The sequence below is a fragment of the Panthera pardus genome, unplaced genomic scaffold, assembly GCF_024362965.1.
Source record: "Panthera pardus isolate Hobbes unplaced genomic scaffold, ASM2436296v1 HiC_scaffold_27, whole genome shotgun sequence".
NCBI lineage: Eukaryota > Metazoa > Chordata > Mammalia > Carnivora > Felidae > Panthera > Panthera pardus.
In genome coordinates this window covers 123,575,388-123,599,926 of record NW_026526843.1, presented here as the reverse complement: position 1 = coordinate 123,599,926, position 24,539 = coordinate 123,575,388, and the positions used below count along the sequence as shown (strand labels likewise).

The 24,539-nt window shown below is 44.0% G+C and overlaps 1 protein-coding gene and 1 long non-coding RNA gene across 3 annotated transcripts in view; one reads left to right on the top strand and one right to left on the bottom strand.

Moving 5' to 3' along the window:
* ANOS1 (anosmin 1) overlaps positions 1–24,539 on the top strand; it is a 180,077-nt gene that overhangs the window by 127,453 nt on the left and 28,085 nt on the right. For both annotated transcript variants that reach the window (XM_053891890.1, XM_019417786.2), the window contains exons 4-7: positions 304–526; positions 8,634–8,818; positions 11,516–11,645; positions 22,798–23,003. In XM_053891890.1, the coding sequence (XP_053747865.1) occupies positions 304–526; positions 8,634–8,818; positions 11,516–11,645; positions 22,798–23,003 (744 nt within the window). The remainder of the gene's footprint in view (positions 1–303; positions 527–8,633; positions 8,819–11,515; positions 11,646–22,797; positions 23,004–24,539) is intronic.
* Positions 23,034–24,539, bottom strand: part of LOC128773870 (uncharacterized) — a 29,002-nt gene continuing 27,496 nt past the window's right edge. Inside the window, exon 3 of the long non-coding RNA XR_008418359.1 lies at positions 23,034–23,243. This is a non-coding gene — a long non-coding RNA (uncharacterized LOC128773870). The remainder of the gene's footprint in view (positions 23,244–24,539) is intronic.

Here is a 24,539-nt window from a genome sequence, read left to right as displayed (position 1 = left end):
TTAACATACAGTATTATGGGTTTGGGGGGAAAAGAAAACAAATCTATTTATTTTGTAAAATATTCCAGGGAAATTTTGACCAAGTAAGAATTTTTTTACCTTCCTTTCTGATGTTTTGGAAATCAAGCGTCCTGAGTCTGTCATAAGAGAAGTTCTCTTTTAAGGGCACCAGGTTGCCTCTGTCGGTAAGAGCGTGTGACTCTTGACCTTGGGGTTGTAAGTTCGAGACCCACGTCGAGTGCAAAGATGACTTAAGAATTTTACATCTTAAAAATAAGAGAATGGTTCTTCTTGTCTCTTTAGCCTCTGTTCCCCAAGAAGAACTACGAATGCCTGACGAGCTGTGAGTTCCTCAAGTACATCCTAGCGGTGAAGCAGGGGGACTGCCCGGCCCCCGAGAAAGCAAGCGGATTTGCCGCTGCCTGTGTGGAAAGTTGTGAAGCTGACAACGAGTGCTCTGGGGTTAAGAAATGTTGTTCCAATGGGTGCGGACACACCTGCCAGGTGCCCAAGACGCTGTACAAAGGTAATGAGCAGAGCACCCACTGTGAAGGGACCCTCACAGTGGGGTTGTGTGTGCATGGGGAAGGGTGTCAGTCAAAGATGGCCCCACGGGGGGTGCCCAGGGGGCACAGTCGGTTGAGCGCCTGACTCTTGGTTTCGACTCTGGTCATGATCTCACAGTTGGTGAGTTCAAGCCCCACGTCAGGCTCTCTCTGCCCTCCCCCACTCACTCACTCTTTCTCTCAAAAACGAAAACCAAAAACAAAGATGGCACCATTGTAAGAGAAGAAAAATGGTAAGAAAGTGTACTTTGTGCCACAAACATCTGAAAATACCACTGGATCGTATAGATCAGCCACAGCGCACACATTCTGGGGCAGAGCAAATCATCCTTATCACATTTAACATTTCAGGAGGACAACATCACTTCAGGAACTTTCTCGTACTCTTCTCCAGTAAGAATAAATCAATTCGGCTGCCCTGGGTACATTGGAGTAAATGGATTTCAATCCTTGGAAAATGGGCTGGGGGTGGGGCACCCTCGAGAAATGCATAACCAACGCACCAGTATTGTGGATTTCCTGTTGGCATAATCCAAGAACACAAATGTCATTGTGTGGACGGTCACTATTTTGAGTCGTGTCTTGAGAACCAGGGGGAGGAAGAGCTATCTTCCAGAGATGGGGAGTCAGTTCATCAAACCATTTATATATATAAATATTATTAATATTATTATTATAAGTAGAGAGAATAATCTTTGATTCTCCTCTCTTTCACACCAACTATTTATTATTTCCAAATATAGGTCAGTTATTTTTAAACCGCATGAAACACTATCGCCAGCAATATGCCCGTTTTGAATTATGTGCTGGCTGGCGAACTATTTTCAGAAGTCCGCTCTTACATCACTCTCATCTCCCAGGACTTATGTCCCTGCCCCGGTCTCCTCTGGCCCACACTGAGAATTACTCCAGTCTGAAACCTGTGTAATCTATCCGGCTTTTCTTTTCTTACTGCACAACCCCCCCCCCCCCCTTTCTTTTTTCCATAGGATCTTTGGAAAACTGGCATAAATACCTGTCTCAAATTCAAAATAATTGCCGCTTTCCCCTTCTTACTGGGTGACGTTTCTTTAATAGATTTAAAGTTTTATTGTTTTCATGCCTCTCATTGTAAACTACATAAAATCGCTTTTGCAAAACCGAACACCATTTAATTTTTCTAAAGTCTGTTATTATGAAACCTTCTCTGTTATTATAGATCATTTGCTATTTAAGTATTAGCATTCACCACAAAAATAGCATGCTTTTATAATGATTGTTGAAAACCCATTTGTAAAACCCTTAGTGTTTTTAAAGTAGGGTGTTTTAAAGAGGCATTATATGTTAAAATATGCTTTTTATTTAAAAAGCATTGAAGAGCCAGTGTGAATTTCAAATATGCCTGGTTCACTAAGAATAAAGGAAATAGTCTGTGAAGGGCCAGCATAAAATGATTAATTATTAAAAGAGACTTTTGTAATTTAAACCTATGCTTAACTCTGTCTTTCTCTCTCTCTCTGTCTCTCTCTCTCTCTCTGTCTCTCTCACAAAAACATAAACATTAAGAAAAAAACTTTTTAAAGGGGCGCCTGGGTGGGTCAGGTCATGATGTCGCAGTTTGTGAGTTCAAGTCCCATGTCAGGCTCTGTGCTGACAGCTCAGAGCCTGGAGCCTGCTTTGGATTCTGTGTCTCCCCTTCTCTCTCTGCCCCTCCCCTGCTTGCACTCTGTCTCTTTCTCTCTCTAAAAAATAAATAAACATTAAAAAATTTAAAAAAAATTTAAACCTATGCTTAACTAAATATGATGGACTTTTAAAAGAAGTGTTGAAGTCTCTCCCCTTCTATGAAGTAGCTCTTGGCTTTTTATGGAGACGGGCAGTTCATGCAGAACTCATTAGAAATAGGATGAACAGTCTCTTGACCTGATGATGACTTTTGCCCAATGAGACTGGGATTATATTACTGTTTTTTTGAGCACACACATAGCTGCAGGTAACTATTTTCCCCTACGCTCTGTTGGGCAGTCCCTGAAGGCGGGCTGGTTTCCATGTCGGGGGCGTCTGACCATGGCAGTGAGGGTGCAACCTGTGCAAGTCGGAGGGGCCCCACATAGCCGGCCAGAATGCGTCCCGCCACAGCCTTGGCTGATTAGCCACCCGAAGCGTGTAATCGTGTTCCCGACTGGAGTCACACCGAGGAGCGTGGTGGGGCTGATGACCCCCTATCTCCCAGGTAGAGGGACCCAGCGCTTGGCTGTGCAAGGAAAGAAAGATCTACTACCCAGCCAGACATCCCGCACCCAATCCCCCTGGGCTCGTCTGTGGGGGACCAGCCCCCACCATCCTTCTGGCTTGCATGTTGCCTTCTTATTGTCCTAAACCAGCCACGGGTCAGAAGCTTGCCCTCTGCTCACTGCTCAGGCTAGGTCTGTGCCGTCTCTTTCCTTAGGAAGAGGGCACCCATCATTGGGTGAGACGGGCTGGTCCTGACCCCAGTCCGCAGGTGCTGACACTGAGCTTGCAAGCTGGTTCTCAGACGACTTGGTATTCGGTGGCGGGAATACATCTGCCCCCTGGTTCCCAGCTGGGCCAGCTCTCCTGCTATTTTCACTTGGAGTCTGTCCAACTACCACAGCAGGGCCTGAAACACAGTATTCATACACTGTACTGGCAATTCCACTGTATTATACAGTGTAGGTCAGTTAAATGATGTATCAATATCAGATATATTTTTTAACATTTTTTAACGTTTATTTATCTTAGAGAGACAGAGATAGAGTGCAAGTGGGGAAGGGGTAGAGAGAGAGGGAGACACAGAATCCGAAGCAGGTTCCAGGCTCCGAGCTGTCAGCCCAGAGCCCAACGTGGGGCTCGCACTCAAAAACCGCGAGATCATGACCTGAGCCAAAGTCAGACGCTTAACTAAGCCACCCAGGTGCCCCCCAATATCAAATATTTTAATAAAAGCACTGATCTGTCAGTTGTTGGGGTATAACATCAGGTCCTGTAGTTTCTTATCAGAGTACTCATGCACATAATGCTCACTTGTGGACAAATAATCATCTCAACTTTTGCAGTAAATTGATACGTACTGGCCTCTACTGTATTTTTCCTTTCATGAAAGCTTATTGGGTTAGTAAAATTTTCTTAAAGTACAGAAATACATACAAATGTTCTGTTCAGCCTCCCGTGTTTGGGGTAGGGAAGAGGGGGACTTCCTAGATTCTATAGCTTCCAAACCTGATGATGCTCTTAAAATCAATGCATGTTTTGAAAAGATGGTCAACAAACTGCATTCTATTTGAGCGTTTAATTTGGCTTATGCTGTAGGAATTGTCCTAAGCCGTTGTCTCTGACTAAGTTGACCTTATAGACTTGTGTTAGAGTTTAAAATAAAGCAGGACAACAGACAGCTTTTCCTTCTCCCTTCAAATAACATTGTTAGCCACACCCCGGGATGCTTGCAAACATTAACGCAGGTAAATGCCCCCTGAGCAGCCAGTACCCTGCAGTGCAAACCAGAGCATGGTCTCAGTTGAAAAGGCTGATTCTCCACAGGTAAAACATCAACGCTTGCACATCGGGCACTTGTGACTTCCCCCCATCCTTGTCTGTTTTAAGTCTGATTTATAGCTGACCTACACTCTCCTCCCTCCAGAAGGTGATATAATTTTTTATTTTACTGCCCAAACTGGTGCTTCTGACTCGCATCTCTGGCACTCATTTGGATAGGGAAGGTGAGAACCTGAAATTGTTGTCCAAATGTAAAGACTGAGATCAATTTGTGGCTCTCCGTGATCTCTGTTTTCTCTTTACCATGCGCAAACCAACATTAATCATGTATCGCTTTGTTTCCAGAAAGATCTGATGATGGTGTTGACTTAATATCTCCATGAATGTCTTCATATTTGAAATATTTAAAGCTCAGCTCTTTAGAGATGGTCTAATAACACTTTTCACAAATCCATTTTTTAGCATTTTGAATACAGTGACCCGATTCCTGGATGTGATATGAACACAAATTGCCTGAGTACTGATTAGCTCTGTGAGAGATAATGGGTAGTGGCTAATTATTGAATCGTTGGAACACTGTATCTTGCTACATTTTCATAACATTTAGACTCATGATAGAAACATTTTTACAGGAGTAATCAGATCTCGTGATTTACAACTGCCGACTGTGATCATTGAGTTTTCTGTCATTCTATTTGCAAAGTTTTTTACATCATTGGGTTTCACTGAAATACTTGTCACGCTTTAAAGAAAATGCACCTGTAATGTCCCATACGGTGGGATGTTATAGGATAACATGTTTGACAGAACAGCATAGATTTCAGGGGACTAGGTTGTTCAAAACTAAAGAAGAAAAATCCTCGTCATTTACGTAATAAAGGACATACGGAGAAGGCATGCCTGGTGCACATCTGGTTGTGCAGCATGGATGCTGGCTAAGCTACCTAGGACTCTTCAGAAGGCCGGGCTGTGGGGGCCGGGTGTCTCGGGGCTGGGGGGGCCGAGGGGCCGAGCCCCATCTGCACACAATTACAGCCGAGTCCTGGAGCTCCTTCCAATCAAGGGAGCCAGCTGACCCTAATGCAAAGCAGATGGGCTGTTTCTCCACATGCAAATCGCAAGATTGTTGTACGTAATAATTAAAGAGATTGTTAAATGAAGAAATGGGAACTGACATCACTCTGATGCTCATTATGTTCGATTAAGGCTCTTGGTCGTTGAATGATATTCAAGATTAAAACCATCTAGCAAGGGGATTGTTATGCTTGCGTTTGCTGCTGATGAGTTCAGGTTACTTCAGCGGCCGGAGTATTTACCGGAGGTGCATTTATGCTGGAGCATTACACATAGGAGGGCCAAGGAGAAACTTGGATGGGGAGTCTCAGAGAATGTGCTTTATGAGTGTAAAGAACTCCCCAGTCCTCTTCTCTTTACTCAGCACAAAGAAACCGCATGAATCCTGAAATGTCCTCAGAGGCCACCCCCTCCTTGCCCATGTGCGTACCCCCCCTGGCAGAAAGGGTGCCTAGTACCCTGCCTGCAGCGCAAACACGATGCAATCATTTTGTCGAGATTTGATCTCAATCTTTAGAGAAGCTACTTTGGGATTAAAACTCATCCACAACGAACTTTCAGATTTTCCAGCATATCAGCAATGGTTAGCAATCGGTCTTTTCTTTTTAACTGGGAAAGTTATGTCAATGCAATAAAACGATTCCATTTTGTAAACTTACCAACATAGTTTTGTTACTGTTTAGCATTTACTTTTCATAAGAGTAAGCAAATACCTGTGCTAAATTTTCTTCCTTCTGCTGAGTGCCCTCCGGCAGCGAGGGGGTTGCCCATTGGTGTCAAGATGGCATTCCTGTATCCTCTTAATTTCTGCTGACAGGGGGTTAGGCTGTTCCTTCAGCACACATTTCCTGAGCATTTGCTGTGACAGAATGTGCTCTCCTGAGCCATGATGAGGTGTGGGAATGAAGGAGAAAGTGAACATCGTCAAATGACCTGGCTGCAGTAAGAGGCAGTTAAGTGCACATGTTGACTGTTGCAGGCTAAGCTTCGGAGAGAGAGCAGAGAATGGGACCTTTATTTCCAATGGGGAGGTTTAGGGTAGGTCGCTCTGAGGGGCAGCATTCAGACTGAGCCCAGGAGTATTCACGTGTCCATGGTCAGAAAATAGGAAAGACAATCCAGACTGAAAAAATCCGTATAAACGTGTCGTGGTGGTAGGAAGCAGCTGACAGTGTGTTTCTAGAGAAGCTGGGTGTAAAGGTAGGTTGTGTGACCAATATGTAAAATGTACCAAGAGACAAACGAGAGATCACTGGTGGTAGATGATAAAGACGTATGCCGTGACGTGATGTTGAGAAGTTTCCCTTCGTTCCGCAGAAAATAAGATGTGATTGAGTAGTCTGAGAAGGTGGAGGGGACAATCTGTCCCGTACTCTAGGAAAATCATAGCCACAAAACACTGTGAAGGGGGAACTAAAAAGATGGGCTTGTGGGACATGGGACGGGACGTTGTTAGGAAGGTCCAGACAGGAGATAGAGGGCCTAAGAAAGGGTGGTCACCGTGGAAACAGGATGATTGGGGAATTCCTGAAATTATACTCTGCAGTCAAACCACGAGGTGTTGGTAGGTCCAAGAGCAAGTCGAGAGGTCCCTTAGCGATCCAAAAGAATAGAGTTGCCATGCACATACCATCAGGAGTGGGGACATCCTCAGGAGGGGCATTTGAGTTGGGACTCGTGCAAAGAAATTCATCTGGCCAGCAGGTGGACAGTGGGACCTGCAGCCCTAAATCAGGGTACAGAATCGAGAGTCACATACTTAGCAGAAATACTCTAGGCCTGAAAGTGAATGTGACTCTCAATGCAAGGTTGTGCACCGAAAACAAAAGTTTATGACCTGAACCTGAATAAACCCTCACACAATGGCAGAACAGGAGACAAATTCCACCCCAGCCAGCAACATCAGGGACATTCAAATCAGAATCTTTAAGGGATATGCAGAGCTATGAAAAGTGCCCCCTTTCTCTACTTTTCTCAGTAGCTCTTCCTCATTCAAAATGTGGCAAGAAGCAGAAAACTCAGAGAGAAACCAAGATCAGGTCATCGCTGTAGGCAACTTCATCTTCCTCAGACTTGACTACTTGATGTTCAAAATGGAGGTAATTAACCCTTCCCCCACAGCACAGACCCACAGTGAAGATCACTTGAGACACCAGCATTGTAGTAAAGGGACAAGGGATGCACATAACCCATCAGCAAAGCAAAACGGAGACTGCAGTGGGCATGGGGAATGTTTTCTAGAAAGTATTTTGTACAACTCATTGACCTTTGACTGGATATATTTGGTGCTGTTTAAAAATTACCCAACTCCACCCACCTCAATGTTTAAGGACTTTAAAGTGTCCCCAAACAAGACGCAGCATAAATTAAGGTCAACGTGAAATCAGAGTTGATATTCAGTAACGTCACTAACAGGCATTAGGTATTATCTATGTTTCGTAGTTGCACATTTTTCAGTTTCCTCTCTGTTTAAAATGAAGAAGTGGAAAAAGAAATAGAGCATTATCAAATAACGTTTTCAAACGAGTTGTCAACGTGTTAGGCAAATGCTCATTCTCAAGAGAAAATGATCTTAATGGCATGTGAAGTTCTAGGTTGTCATGGCGTTGAACATCGTGGTGCCATGGACTCTACCTAATCCAATTAGTCTTACACATCCTATGAGTACATAATCTTATTTTAAACTTCCCTTTCCATAATGGCTACCATTTGGAACTATGGTTCTTAAATCTGTCCGTCGCCAGACCACTTGAACGCACCATGGGGAGAAAAAAGAAATCAGAATGATGAACTACTTTAAAATGAGCCACCTGTGAGGGACTTTTGAAGCAAGGCGGTCACTCGTGCCAAAACCAAACATTATAAATTCATCATTTTTCAATTTTAAGCCATAAGTCTATAGGAGGGAGCCCAGCAATCAATTGGGGAATGCTAAGGACCCATGCTTTGGAAATCATTCTTGTAATGTTTGACCACATGAGAGCATTTTAGGCTTATAATTTTTTTCCTTAGAAGGCAGACATTCTGAGATGGAAAGGCAAGTAGACCGGGGAACCACGTTGTAATGACTTTAGACTGTATCAGCAGAAACAGAGCATGTTGGATGGGAACAGTGTCTTCAAACTCTTCACGACCATGGCGTCACATGAATTCTTGTTAACTGCGTGTGATGCCACTCGGTAACATGGCTTATTCAGAAGAACGCACATAAAAGAATTGCTCTCAAGATGCCTGGGTGAAAAATGCTTGTTCAGAATCAGGAACCAGTTTAGAGTCTCTTTTTAAAAAAGGGAAAGCTAAAAGAAAAGGAGGTAATTCTCCTGAAATGTGGTGGGCTGACCTCAGTGTGAGAAGCTCTCAAATGTGAAACCGTGATAGGAAGAAGCCACTTTCCTGGAAGGAAGTGAGGATCTGTTGTCATTACACGAGATTTGTCTTTTCTAAAGGTTTTCTTCCTCAGCTTTACCTCTGATCATTTTAATTGCCATGGTCCTGTTTTAGGTGTCCCCCTGAAGCCCAGAAAAGAGTTAAGATTCACAGAACTGCAGTCTGGACAGCTGGAGATTAAGTGGTCCTCGAAATTCAATATTTCCATTGAGCCTGTGATCTACGTGGTGCAAAGAAGATGGAATTATGGAATCCATCCTAGTGAAGACGATGCCACACACTGGCAGACGGTAGCCCAGGTCAGTGCTTCCTGCGCCCTACCCCTCCCCGCCTTGAGGCAATGTCGACCACATACCTGCAGGCAGAAAATTAACTTGCTGGGGCCCCTGGGTGGCTCTGTCGGTTATGCGTCCGACTTCAGCTCAGGTCATGATCTCATGGTTTGCATGTTCGAGCCCAGTGTTGAGCTATAGGCTGACAGCAGGGAGCCTGGAGCCTGCTTCAGATTCTGTGTCTCCCTCTCTCTCTGCCCCTCCCCTGCTCACACTCTGTCTCTCTCTTCCTCTCTCTCAAAAATGAACCAACATTAAAAAAAGAAAATTAACTTGCTGTGCCCCAGCCAGAGTAGCCTGACTGCCAAAATAACTCACTCAGACGCGGACATAATAGCATGTGTGTGTACAGAAGACAGGACGAGTCCACAGATATAACCCGGTACAACTAGCGACTTGACTATTGGCCTACTTTGCTCAAAATACATGTGCAGTGGAGATAACTCTCTAATCTGAGTGTTCACATTTACTTCCTCCAAGAACTGCATTTCCTTGAGATAAACTTAACACCGGCCAGAGTCAAAGAAACATGACACTACTAGGACTAGTTCACGGGACATTGGACCATCTACACGACTCCTGTTTCCCCTGCATTTCAAGCCTTCCTTCTACACAAGGACTTGAGTAGCATGGAGGAAGATTCCTATCGCAAAAGTCCTTAGTGGGAAGTAGCCGTCAGCTCCTAAATCTTTGCTAAGTGCTTCCTCCGTCCCGCTCAGCTTACACACTGATACCCCACCTGCATGGAGTACGCTTGGGGTTTATCTTGACCCGTGCTGCTTCCTTTTCTGTCTCGCTGATGAGAAAAGCAAAATATTTTCTTTCTTTTTAAGAGCTGCTAAATGGACTGCCAGCTGCAAGAAAACTACACGGTTCTAGAAAATGAACAGATTCTCAGTGTGAACCTGCCTCATGTCCTCAGCAGCTGAAACGCCTTCTCCACATGTGTCTGGAGGCACAGATTCTGACCTTAAGTGGATCGGGTCATTTTTCTCCAAGGACCCGATTCCCGTTATTGTTTCCAGTAGTTGCAGAATCAGTTTGAGGGTGCAAGTGTTTGGAGGAGGAATTTGGTTCTTTTCTAATAGTATCTCAAAGAGGATAAACACTAAAATAATTTAGACACTCCTAAATAAATGAACAAATGAATGGGGAAAATGCCTGCTCAAATAAATTTAGGAATTGTTTCATTCCTATTTTCTTAAAATTTTTTTTTTGCTTTACTAAAACATAAAGGTGTTTGGCATACAGCCAACATACATGATATGTTCCTTAATGGGACAATCTCACTTGTAAATTTTACGAATTATTTAAAGATTTATGAAAGTAATGGACAAGAAGATCATGTCTCTTATTCCTTTTTTGAAGAGAGGGAAGATCTTGAATAATAATAATAAATTTTATAAATGTATATAATATTTTATATTACAATTCTATTTATATTAATATATAATACATTAATAGTAATGTAATTATTACTATTATTATTATTAACTAGTTCACATCTTCCTTTCTCTTCCTTCCACCCTGCCTTCTTTGTCTGCTAAATGCTATGGGGAACGTGCTGGCTTCAGGTTTTTAAACTAAAAGTTAAACGTAAATGGTGATATCTGTGGAAGGGTCACCTCACAGTTTGCTAAATGAGGTAGAAAGCCACACGTGAGAGTTCGTAGCTTTCCCTTGGTCTCGGAAATGTTTCTCTTCCCTTAGATATTAAAGTAAATGTGACACACCTTTGCAAGAAGTTATTGTGGACCCGGGCTAAGGAGGTTTCAGTTCAATCCCACTTGCCCACTTTCACGCACTGAGCGCACACTGGGTTTGGCACTGGGCAACTCACTGGGTCAGTGAGGCCCCGCATGTGGGGACTTGGCTCTTGAAGTCAGTGCAGGGGTCCGCAGGTCCCCCCCACAGATTGTCGGGAAAGCGGGTGTAGTTCCCCTCAGCCTGATGAGGTGGGAGGTTAATTGAAGTCTTGTGACTCCAGCAGGAGACGCAGCCAAACCCAGGCACCTTTACCACTGCCCACTTTTTTTCCTTTGGACATTTTATTGGACAGAGAGATATCAACACACCTCATCCTTGAGAAGCACGACCGGGTCCTTGTAGATCATACATGATTTACTCAAATAAGGAAAAAAAGGCTCGGGTTGCAACATACTTCCGGAAATTGTTAGCGCTCTTTAAAGTGCGTGAGTCTCCATCCGACTCCCAAGATTCTATTTGGCAAGCAAGTTAAAGAGGCATTTTTCTTCTATAATTGAAAGATGATTTCATTTTCTTGCCTATAATGTAATGATTAGCTCATGTATATATTCGCTCATATGTATAACTTAGCGATTAAAACCCTCATGGGTTTAACGCTGTATTTAGTCACCAGACTTAAGGAGCTCAGCCATGTTCATATGGTTTTGACTCCAGAGATCTTTAACTCTTTGGAGTGAAATACCTATGAATGGAATTAAACACCTGAAACGCCCTAGAAATTCCTTGACCCCTGATAGCTCTTCTCATAACTGAGCACGGTCCCCACACTTAGGCACAAGGGCACAGGGATGTCAAGGCAGCGTGGCATTGGCTGATGAGGTGGTGCACTTTTATGACAGACCCAGTTGACATGTCTGGGTAAAAGGGTTCTCTGTGCTCTGTAACATCTCCCCCCAGACCACAGATGAGCGGGTCCAGCTGACTGACATACGACCCAGCAGGTGGTACCAGTTCCGAGTGGCAGGTGTCAACGTGCATGGGACCCGAGGCTTCACCGCCCCCAGCAAACACTTCCGCTCTTCCAAAGGTCAGTCTCACTTTCCTGACCCCTCGCTCCCCTCCCCCTCCCGGCATACCTGGGATGCACATCCCTCGTGTCCCCACGTTCCTATTCACAGCTGCTCAGCAGGTGGCTTTGCTGTTGTTGGTGAAAAGGACCAGATGTGTTTGAAGGCAGCGTGTGAATATACGATTAAGACCGTCATTGGGCTTTATACCTTCCAAACATCGCACAAGATAATCTAGTGGGGTTTTCTCAACTTCGAACTGGTGGTTTTCCATTATCAACTTGTGTTGAGTCTTAGCCTCGAGATTTTCTGTGTCAGTCACCAGTGAATTAATTTTTGGAGGGGAGGGTTTAGTTTGAGCTACTTTAGACTGTGCGGCTTTTCTTGAAACGGTTGTCATATTGAATGTGAGTTAATCTCTTTTATTTCATCACACCCAGAATCTAAACCCCGAGTCACCCCGAGTCATCTACTCACAGTCACCGTATTGTAGTTGAAGGACATACCCGGGTTAGATACGAGTGTTCCCTCCATCTGTATTCCCCCAGTCGTGTTTAGATGGCTGTGCACCTCCAGCGTTCATGATACGTGTGTTATAAAACCTCATCTCAGAGCCGGGCTGGTCGGCTTGTTCACCTACTAACCAGTCGCTGTCGTCTTATGTGGAAGCGAATTCAGATTTATTTTAAACAAAACGCTTTGTGATATTAATGCATAACAGAAGGCTTATGACATCAGTCCTACGTATGCTCGTCCTACGTGGAAGCGAATTCAGATTTATTTTAAACAAAACGCTTTGTGATATTAATGCATAACAGAAGGCTTATGACATCAGTCCTACGTATGTTACGGGAGGGTTTGAACGGGCTGCTCTGACTTGCGACTTCTGCTGCAGGATTGGTCTTCAGTGGAAAGCTTGCAACCGAAATAATTTCATATTTGGATCCTATTACACTGTGTGTTGTAGACTTTTAACTCTCTCTTTTTTTTTGAAAAAGAACTTTTAAGAAAGGAAAAGTGCATTTTTTCCCCTCCATGGAGGCAAATACACTAAGCAAGTTTAAAAGTGGAATCACGGACATCAGACCTTGTCTCGAGGCTGTCTCCAGTTGGCCTGATGATTTAGAGAGGGAAGTGAAATAATTAATTGACAGTGGGTTCGGAGGTGAGGATCAACTTGGGTGTCATGATTCAAAGGTGAGCCAGGCACATCGTGGCTAAACTGTGTTCCCATCTGTTCTGCTGCTACAGGTTGTCTGGTGGCTCAGGTCAGGGCTGCAAATACGTGGGCAGAAGCACTTTGCAGCCTTTGGAGACACATGTGGAATACCTTTAGGGATGGGGCGGGATCTGGGCAGGGCTCTGTTGAGTTTCCAGGCCGGTCATGTAGCTTCCAACTGCCTAAGAGGCATCCGTTCCGAGGAAGCAGCCAGGCCATGCTGTCCCAGTATCCCTGCCGTGTGTCTGAGCACCTTAGTCGTCTAGAATCACGGCTGCATCCCTCAAGTTTAAAGGGGCTCTTGTTGAATGAGAATGCACCATGTTGGGGAAACATCACAGTCACCATTACTCTCTTCTAGTTACTCATTTTCCAAACACATCCAACCCTCAGCATCCCAGACTCCAGTTATTGCAAACCAAAAACGTCTGTGCAGAGTTCATAGTAGATCCTAGTCTTTTTCCAGCAAAAATGCATCACACTACTGTGGAAATGTAATACACTGGCTAAATGGTCAAAGACATTTCCTTCCAGGACTGGTCTAAAGGATCCTTAACCATTTACAGGGTGACACCACGTCTTTCCCCACCTTACTCCAGTTTCATCAAATGTAGAAATGGGCCTCATTGGGAAAACAGTTTTTAAACCCCTTGAAATATAACTATTGCATCATTACAATCATTCCTCTTAAGTGTACAATGGAGTGACTTGTGGTATTCACAGTGATTTGTGGGGCACTGTCTTCCCCTGTGAGAACCCCCCGGGAGCCTCCATGCTGTAGAACAAAGTTAGTTTTGCATCTTTACCTTCTCCTTGGATCACTCATGTTTCATTCCTTTTTGTATTCAACAAATATTTGTTGAGCACCTATATGTATCAGGCACTGCTCTGGGCACAGGGGATAATAAATGAACAAAAGGAAAAAAAACTATCTGCTCTTGTGGAACTCCCACACACACATTTATTCCAGTTGGGGGTGTGAGGAAACAGTAAATAAGATTAGTAAGAAAAATACTGTTGTAAAGTAGGATAGTGATTACTGATGATAGAATAGAACTCAGGACAATACTAAGGAAGGGTATTTGTTTTTTTTTTATAGTCTTAGCGAAGGCAGACAAGGGTTTTGCTGAGAAAGAGATGTGTGTGAAAGGAGATGAGAGGGTAGAGGAGGGGAAAGCAGGGATGCCGGGGGAGGCCACTTGAATGATCCTGGGCGAAGGTGATGGTACTTTGGACGAAGCCAGAAGTGAGCTGCCTGGGAAGAGTGAAGAGTGAAGCTGACAGATGTGAGAAGTTGCCAGTGAGTGATGCTGGTGGGCCACCTCAGTAAATTCTAAAAGTCACTGGCTGGCTCATTTAATGTGAGTGAGTTTTATCATATGTAAGTTAAATTCCAATAAGGTTGTTAACACAATTTTTCCCCAGTAAGATCCCCATTCTACATTTGACGAGATCGGGTAACTGAGGAAAGATGTGTCACTGTCTTGTAAATGGTCAGGCATCCTTTGGACAAGTCCTGGAGGAAATCTTCATCCGTTGAGCGCAATTAGAATACTCCCATCATTTTGTGATGCGACTTCACTGAAACCATATTAGAGGTGATTACGAAATCTGCACAAACACTTTAGGTTTGTGAGAGTGCAAGAACCACACAATCTAGAATGTTCCTCCCAGGGAGATCTATAGCTATGGAGCATATTTGCAAAAGCAGGAAATAAAACATTTTAACACTGCCATGTTTCAAAAAATGGTACGTTTTCATTTAATAAAAGCCCATTTATTCCCGCTGTGCTCCAGAACTGAAACTATACCAGTTGTAAGTCCTCGAGTGGTTTAAAATTGCTTTGAGAAAGAATTATTGCTTCTAAAATAATAGTCTGTGCAAAGGGTAAGTAATTTCTAGTGTATTTGAGTTGGGTAGAGGGCCAGCCTTGATCACTTAGGTCTGGGTCAAGGGAAAGGCGAAGGGGGAAGGGATTTTTTCCATCTACAATAAACACATCTGAAAATAAAAGGCAAATTAAATACAGAGAGAAAAAAAAAACTTGATAAAATGGGTTTCATTTAGCTTATGCTTTCTGCCTGCTATTCATTGGCCTTAATCCTGATTTTCGTGGAGAAGCCAAAATTCTTGTCATTCTCTTCTTTATGGTTATGTTTAAATACAAAATTAGTCTGTGGTTTGCCAGAATGGATTGGCTGTTAACTAAGTTAATTTCCTTTTAACTCATGTATTTTCCAATAACTTAATCTCAGCCCCTCAGAGTGATGATTTGTACAGAAAGTTCTGAGTTGTTGCTACGTTGGTAGATTGCTGTTAGCCCGTATGTCCCCCAGAAGAAATGCGTGATTATAAAATAGAGAAAATCAGTAATTTTTGCTGGCAACAGAAAGCCCAAAAGAGAGGTTGGGATAATTTCTGTATTCACTTATTTAAATCCTCTCCCACCTTTCCCCCGGTACTTAAGAAGGAAAATCGGCTTTGACGTCAAAAATGAAGATGACAAATAATTCAGTATCCTAATGCATAATGTCTCTTTCTGGTTTTTGTCTCCTTATTGGGAAACTAGGAAGGGTAATGCTTCCACGTGGAGACTTACCTTCCTCGGTCACTGCTAGGATGAAGTGCCTTTCTTTCACCCCGCTGCCACATTCTAGGGTCTACCAGAATTTTTGTGTCCTGTTGCATTGGAACAAACCACAGGAAGCACGGCGCATAGGAACAGAGGGTGCCACTGCGCCTGAGAGCTTTGAGCGCAAGTGGCTTACTTGGGAGGCCGTCCAGGGAACAAGGGGGATGGGAGGTGACGCAGGGAGGAAGAGAAGGAAGAGGGTAAGAGGCCAGTTCCCATACTGGCTGTCACTGTGGGCAACCGAACTCCTTGCTGTGGGGACTGAGTCCTCAGATGCACGCTATTCCGCGGGGACATCCGTCCACACATGGGCAGAGCTCTGGCCGCTGGCGGGGCCAGCTGAGGAGCTGGGTTCCCAAGTTAGCCATGCGTCCTGAAGCCGTGAGGTGCAGGGACTGACACTGGGATGCGGGGGTCTGCAGGGCTCGGGCTCCACGGCCACGGGATTCCTGCTACAGCAGATCACGGACATGTTCTGCTGTGGTTCAAAATAAATACATTCACAGTTTCACAAAAGGAATGCCCGCGTTCCTAAAGATCCCCGGTCCCCTTCCTGTGTCAGACGGCGGCAATAACCCGAGAAAGGTGTGCCTTTCTGGCCTCGCTGTGCGCCTCTCCCCTGATGGCACCCTCTCCCAGCCTCTGGCAGGCTCCACGGTGTGTCCGTACCAGAGCCACTCATGTCCAACCCTCAGAGGCCCCAGATGTGGCAGTGAGCCATGGGGAGGGACAGCTGTAGCTACAGAAAACCTACTTTTTGGGTTCCACGCCATAGTTGCTCATCTTTTTTCAGCAAATTGGTGTTTAACCTTCGCTTGATCATATTGATCCTTATTGAAGGGGCAAAAAATGGGTCAATTGCACGCTCTGTATGGGTAATGTATATTGTATATTGTTGGACACAAAATGCATGTGTGTTGCATGCCCCATATTGGAAATGTATATTGGTGAGTCCTACTACCTGGGCCAAACGTTTGCTGAATTTGGGAAGTAATGTCCCTGCCCATCCAGATGACTTCTGTGTGTCAACGTATGTAGCAAGAGAAAGAAGGAAGTCTTCAAGTTTTGTAGGTTGTACAGAGCAAAATCTGAATTTTGGGTTTTTGGTTGTTTTTTTGTTTTTGGGGTTTTTTTTGCATGTTGCCGAAAGCAGGCAAACATTTGGATGTTTAAGACTGGTCAGTATCAGTTGACCATTCTGAAACAGCAAACGTTAAAGGGACGTAGAGGGAACACTGTAAAACTCCACCTTCTGTTGCTAAGCTAATGTCATTTCCTAGTTATTATATTCATGTCCCTCCAAATTCGAGGCTTTTCCTACACGTTTCTTGTCTGTTTTCCCGTGAGCCCAGGATACGTTAAAAAGGAAAGGACGAAGACAGTGTTGTTTTTAGAGCACACAGGTCTCACGCTGGATGTTATTCTGTGCGTACATTATGGAGTGTTAGTAAAATGAGAACAGACATCACTGATAGTAGTAAAGTCCCCCCTGCTCCTCGGGACCAGTGACTTTTTATGCTGTCCCACAGCTGATGTGTGTGTGCCATTTCCACTGGGCAAGACTCCACGTTACATGTGTCCTAGAACTATTTACTAGTTAGGGTACCTTCTGCAGCTTTTCAAAGACTTAGGAGTTGTGTCTCTAGATACTGCACGGTGATTCCTTCCTTCCTTCCTTCCTTCCTTCCTTCCTTCCTTCCTTCCTTCCTTCCTTAATGAGGGAAGGAAAACTATCCCAACTGCTGAGTCTGGAAAGAAAAAGAAAACTGACCTATTAGAACCAACCTTCTAATTCAGGTGGAGAACTTGTGGGTAGTAATACCACTGCTTTAAAAATATCCACTTGGGGGGCATCTGGGTGGCTCAGTCAGTTAAGCGTCCGACTTTGGCTCAGGTCATGATCTCACCGTTTGTGAGTTTGAGCCCCACATCGGGCTCTGTGCTGACAGCTCGGAGCCTGGAGCCTGTTTCAGATTCTGTGTCTCCCTCTTTCTCTCTCTGCCCCTCCCCCACTCAACGTTCTGTCTCTCTTTCTCTCTCAAACATAAACATTAAAAAAATTTTAAATATCCACTTGGTCACTGTCACTTCCCTTAAGACATATTCCTGTGATGTGTTTCAGTGGGAGGTTTCGATATTATTTGAGGAAATCAAGTAGGTGATACAATTTACATCCATTTTCTTAGAACGTATGTTGTTCCTCTATTCGCGCATGAATATACATGTGTATGTGTATATTATTTATTTATAAGGGTTGTTCTCCTTGCTGTTTGTATGCTACCCATTCACTTGTGGCATTCGTTACCCACCTAAAGTTAAAGACAGAGTGAAACCTTAAACCTCTCCTTCTGAAACCCACACCTCCTTGGCTTGAAGCACCACATAAGATTGTTAATGAAAGGAACTGTTTCTGTCCAGAGCTAACATTGGCCATTCGTGGCAAATGGTCAACACAGCCTGTGCTGGAAACTGTATGTAAGCAGAAGCTAGCACAGCCTTGCTATTTCAGTTATCTTTGGAAGCGTGATTCCTTTCTGCTTTCTGAACTGTTTCTGCAGGTAATTGGAGAGATCTCACAGAGGGAGTGGAAAGCAGCAGAAAGGTGGGGGAGAAGTGCCCTGATTTCAGCCCAGAGGGAGGGGTCCAAGAGCACTGGTCTCGTGATATGACTCTGAGCCTCCCCCTGCACACACACATACTCTAGAATGTAAACTCTCCAGCCCTCCATTTCCTCATCTGTAGAATGGGAACAAAACTCCAACGTTTACTCAACAAAGCACAACCATACACTTGTAACATTAGAAATGGTGCTCGTCTCAAGTTTCAAAAAGCTAATGGTATCACTGCTTTTGAAAAGACTCTCACTCAGGAGTTGGCCATCTATGGCCTGGGGTCCAAATTTGGCTCGCTGCTCTCTTTTACAGATAAAGTTTTATTGGTACACAGCTCATGTGTTGACGTATTTTCCATGTCTGCTTTTGAGCTATAGCAGCAGAGTGAGGTAGTCACCACAGAGACTGTCTGGTGTGCAGATCCTGAAGTGTTTACTCTCTGCCCCTTCCCTGAGGACATTTGTCAGGCCCTGCACTAGGCTACTAGCACGGACACCTTCCCCATGAAAGGGCTTTCCAAGTTTTGTGTCCAGGGACACTGGCCCATAGTTGTGGTGAGGACATATAATACGTGTAGGGATGTGGCATGTGTGGGTGTGTTTTTAGAGCCTCACCTTCCTCTTCCCTCGTTTTCATTCTCCCCACCCCCCTGCCACCATTACCTGAATGACCTTGGACAAGTCACTTCGTCTCTCTAACCCTAAGGCCTTTACTGTTCTTTTAAAAAGCACCAACGAATAAGCTGTACAGTACCTTAGGGCTTTATTATAATAGATTGTGTATTTCTTTTTCACATTTCTAAGTTCTAATGCAATTAAGACATCGGGCAAATGGAAAGAAGAGACTTTGTGTAATGCAGCAAAGGGAATATATTTTCCTTCGTAATGAAGGGAAGCATGTCACAAGGCAGGGGATGGCTTGACTATGGGAATTTTAGGACTGCGAGTGAAATCCTTCAGATTAGACAGATAGGACAGGCTGCCTCTCCCCTGACATCTACAGTGAACGAATGGCCATGTGAGTATCTGGCTTACAGAGGAGAATCAGGGCAATAACCAGATGCTCTCTCCAATTCCTGTTGGCTTCGTAATCGGACAGTGACTATTTTGGGGGTGTCTCATCTCGGTAACGGAAGTACACCGTCTTGATATTGTGAGTTGTCAGAAAGGGCTTCACTTTTAAGGTAAGATAAAGCACATGTTACCAATTCAAATATTTGAAAGCATTATTTCTGCATAGGTGGTTCTCATGAGTTATGTTGCACGTTTCATAACGTTCCATAAACTAGAGAGTATTTTTCTGGATTATTATGGTCACATCCAAGGTGCGGGACAGTTTTCCAGGGAACTAAGTAATTATGTACCAAACGGAGCAGATTAAGACAACACAATACCTAATACTAGCAGACCTTGTTAAACTTGAATTTCTCTATTAGGAGAGGAGATGAGTTTGAGCTCTTCCTATGAACCTACAATAACTGGAGAATTCACCTGTTTTCAGCATAGAGACATTCATGTACACCTGTAATTATCCTTATGCATTAAAATTTTTTTCTTGCCTTGAAGAGATGATTAGCTTGCAAACTAGGTTCCCTCTCAGAAAAGTCGGTAGGTCCTTTTCCTGGGATACAGATCGAATCCTACAGGAAGGGGGATTGCTTCCGGTCTCTTGTTTCAAGCCAGAGACAGCCCCTCGGTTCACTTCACTGTCTTGTTAGGACTCACTCATTCCAACTGACAGGGTTTAAAATGGAAACAGAAATACCGCCTCACAAATCAAAGTCATTCATCTATTCATCCAGCAACTGTTTGCTGAGAGCCTGATGTGTGCCAGGCACTGGCCTCCATGCTGGGAAGACAAACAGATAAAGCGGATCTGTGAACAAAACAGATAAAAAAACAAATCTTCCCCTCATACAGCTTTCATTCTTGTGAGTGGAGGCGGACAGGACATAAAGGATGTTGTAAGTCAGTTGGTACTAAGGGCTGTGCAGAATAAGGGACGCCTGGCTGTATATTGAGGACGGGCTCCAGGGAGGCAGCCGCAACGTCAGGGAGCATTGAGAGGAGGTCTTGGCAGTGATGGGGGAAGGAGGGCGTTGGCGTGGTGTGGGTGCTGGTTGTGGTGCAGATATTGTGCATATATTTTGAAGTCCGTGCTAACAGTTTGCTGAGGGGATATGAGAGCCCCAGAAGTGTCTGACTTCTAGGTTTTCAGTCTGGTTAAGTGGAAGGAGGAGTTTCTGTTTATTGAAGGGTTGGCTCCCATGGCGTGGGGACAGTTATGACGTGAGTGCTGGACACATTAGTTCTGAGTTGGCTCTGGCACCTCCAAAGGCAGCTGACTTGAAGACCACCAAATATTTGACTCTGAGTTTGGGACAGAGTCTGTGTGGAAGACATACATTTGAGAGTCAGCAACACACAGACTTTGGGTAAAGCCGTGACTGGACGAGATCCCTAGAAAGTGCGAGCACATGAGAGAGAAGAGGTCCCTGAATTCGGGGGCCGGATGCCGTCTTGTTGAGTCACGGCGGCATGGGGATGAAGTTGGGGTGGGGGGGGATCAGGCAGAGAAGAGAATCCGGGTCCCGCAGGACCGAGGGGAAATTCAGCAGAGCCGTGTGTCAGGTAGAGAAAGTGCCTGTAACACCAGGCAGTGCTCGGTGGTGTCATAGCCACATCGATGACCCAGGTTCGGTTCCTGGGGCTCTGCTCAGCCAGCAGAGCAAGGAGTCCAGGGCTTCCCAGGGTAACTGTGACCAGTGTGTTCCAGCTTACAGTGAGCTGAGTCATGTTCACACCTCTTGGCTTGTCGCAGGCGGGTGCGAGGCTTTCCAAGTTCCAGCTTGCAGGTAGGTCATCAGACTTTCATGTGTGTTTTACACAGAGAAAGATCTTTTACATAAAACATAAATACATGTTTATGTAAACGTATAAACTATCCATAGAGGTGCCCCACTCAGACTCACCGAATTAGCGTATCCCAGTATATGTCTTGGGTGCTCCCAGAAGGTTCCTAAAGTTGACAATATTAGAATCACCTCGTCAACACTGTCACGTAACATGCTTTGGATTCACCTTACCTGAAAAACAACAATGAAATATTCTCATCTTTTTATCTATCTATCTATCTATCACCGCAGAAGAGAGAGAATGAGAAACAGAACCCCAAGCAGGCTCTACACTCAGTGCGGAGCCTGACGAGGGACTCAATCCCATGACCCTGGGGTCATGACTTGAGCCAAAATCATGAGTTGGTCTCTCAACCAACTGAGCCACCCAGGCTCTCCTGTTCTCATTTAAAAAAATTAAGCAATCTGTGGCACCTGGGTGGTTCAGCCAGTTAAGTGTCCGACTTTGGCTCAGTTCATGATCTCAAGGTCTGTGAGTTTGAGCCCCACATTGGGCTCTATGCTGACAGCTCAGAGCCTGGAGCCTGCTTTGGATTCTCTCTCTCTCTCTCTCTCTCTCTCTCTCTCTCTCTGTCACTCTGCCCCACCCCCATGTGCACTCTGTCTCTCTCTCTCAAAAATAAATAAACATAAAAAATTTTTAAAAATTAAGCAATCAACCAAACCTCCAGTCCTTATATACCTCTAGAAAAGCAAGAGACTTAAAAAAATAATCAATGTTTCCATCGTTCCAAAACCACAAACAATCTTGACAGTAAAAACATGGCTAAATCCCCTCAGTCATCTTCATTTATATCAAGTTAGGTGTAACTTCTTGGCATTTGTGATGCACATGGCATTACCCTTCCAATTATTGACAGCATTTTTCTGGGAAAGCATCTTCAAACAAATCCATCTGTAAATCATTTGTGGTGAGTGGCATCTACACTTGTTCAGTTTGTGGCGGAGAATGAAGGAAAGGCCGTCTAGCTTTGTGTGTACGTGCTTATCTTTGTATATATATTGAAAGTGGAGATCTGTAGAGTAACCTCATCTGTCTTGTGAGAGGCGAAGAAGCTTTTGCTTTATGCGACAAGCCAGAAATGGCGAAATTACAGAAACGGTTGTTATCCGTATGTCATCCAATTTGTAATGTAGATTAAGAAAAAAATGCTTTTGGGCCGCCTGGGTGGCTCAGTCAGTTAAGTCTTTTGATTCTTGATGTGGGCTCAGGTCTTGATCTCACAGTTGGTGAGAACAAGCTTTGCATCGGCTTCTGTGTTGACAATTCAGAGCCTGCTTGGGATTCTGTCTCTCTCCTTGCCCCTCCCCTGCTCTCTCTCTCTCCCTCCCTCTCTCTCTGCCTCTGTTTTTCTCTCTCTCAAAATAAATAAATATATTTTTTAAAAAAGACAAAAATTGCTTTACTTTTGCTGACATCCCTTTGTTGCTCTTGTTTGAAGTGAGGATCAAACGTTACAGAACCACTGAGATGAAAACAGTCATACGAGCTGCATTTCTCTCTTTCTCTTTCCTGAGTTTTCCAAGGCAGTTCTGCATTGCGGACCTACTTAATGTCAACCCACCTAAATCAAATTTTGCCATGTTTTATAAATATTTATCAATTTCAAACACAGTGAAGATGAAGCTGGGTTATAGTGATACGTAAATGCCTCCAAGGAGCCTTCTAGATTACAAATATGGCCCGTGCAGTGCTCATGCGTTGACCATGTAGTCATTAGACCTATAAGGACATGGGTTTCGTTGTCACCTGGGTACTCAAGTCCTATGGTTTGTCTTTCTCCCTGATTTCAGATCCCTCTGCACCCCCAGCGCCTGCCAACCTCCGGCTTGCCAACTCCACCGTAAACAGCGACGGCACCGTGACCGTGGCCATCGTCTGGGATCTCCCTGAGGAACCAGACATCCCCGTGCATCACTACAAGGTATTTTGGAGCTGGACAGTCAGCACCAAGTCACTTGTCCCAACAAAAAAGAAGCGGAGAAAGACTACGGATGGGGTAAGTGGGAACAAGAAGAAGGGTGTTGTACCGGAGGTCAAGGCAGCTGACCGGAAAGGTGGCCTCTGCTGAGCTGAGAGAAGGAATGGGTGAAGGAAAGGTTCCCATCCCTCTCGTTTGCGCCGAGGAAGTTCGAGGAATGGAGGGCTGTGCCAGATGCTTTTGCCTTTGACGTTTTAGGTACAAAACAGCTGCATTTAGTCCGTTGACTGACTCACATCCAAACAGCAGGCCAAACCCCTGAAAGAGAAGGAACAAAAATCATTTTTGTCTTAACTGTCCAGTCATAGAAAATGATATAATTCAAAATGTCTTTTACGTTTAGATCTTTTTTTGGGGGTGTGTTTGAGATCCTTGTAAATCAAAGAGCAAATGTTCCTGGCTTTTCTGTTGCAAGGTATTTCCATCTGTAACCTAATCAGTGGAACAGTAAACAGCTTAGAAAATGCATGTTTGACAATATATTTCTCTCATTGATTAAAAGAACTCAGAGTGGTTTATTTTCCAGATGGAAAGAAAGAAAATCTTCACTGAACCATGTTCTGAAATGAGATTCTATGATAGTGAACATTTTGCATTGTATGAAATTCTTAGTGCATAAAAAGGAGTTACCAGGTTTCCTTTTGGTACACATTCCTTTGTTGTTACAAAACTTACATAAACAACTTCCTCCTAATTTGTAAAGTTGAATTCCATAAAAAAACAAATGTTTGAAAATGTTTTAAACAAGGATAGCAGGACTTTTTTTTTTTTTTTTTTTTTTTTTTTTTTTTGCGGTGAAGATTCCAATTTCTGTGCCATTTAGAATTCTAAAACACGTCTCCAAAACTCCGTATCCTTGGTATTTAGCTCTGATGCCTAGTTTGTTTTTATTTTTAAGAAACTTCCTGACTGTTCCATCTTTTATTTTGAAGGACTTCACAGCAGGCGATCATTGGCAATGCATGATTATCTCATAGGGAGATCTGAAGGGATCATAGGGGTCGGAAGCAGAATATGATGTGTGAAACGCGTATGGTACCCATACACACACAAACACACCCACCATCAGTCACCAAACAGCATCACGGGTTACCAGGAAACTTTGCAATTTACTTCTACTCTTTATCAATTAAATAAATAAAACATGAACTGCAAATTTAATTGAAAGTGTTAATGGGCCAGAGTGGCCAAAATGGTAGGTCACTGTCTTACGGGTGACTTCTGTTTTTGAATCCACTGCGGGCAAGCTGTAGGTCATGTGGATCACTGAATTCTCCATGTTAAAATCTGACCAACTGACATTAAGATTAGAAACTGGGAACATGCGTAAGAATGTGAGAGAGTGCGAAATTTTCTTCTTGGGAATCAGTAGGTTCCCATTTCCTAAGATACCATTCTAATATCCTTGGTAAATAAGGAGAGAAGGGGTTTTCAAAGGGGATGCTTTTTCAAAAGTGAATTTTCTTTTACCTGAGAGATAGTAGTTTAGGGAGAATGCTAGGCAATCTGACAGGAAACCATGACTAGGAGAAATTGAGAATCGGTAGTTTAGGC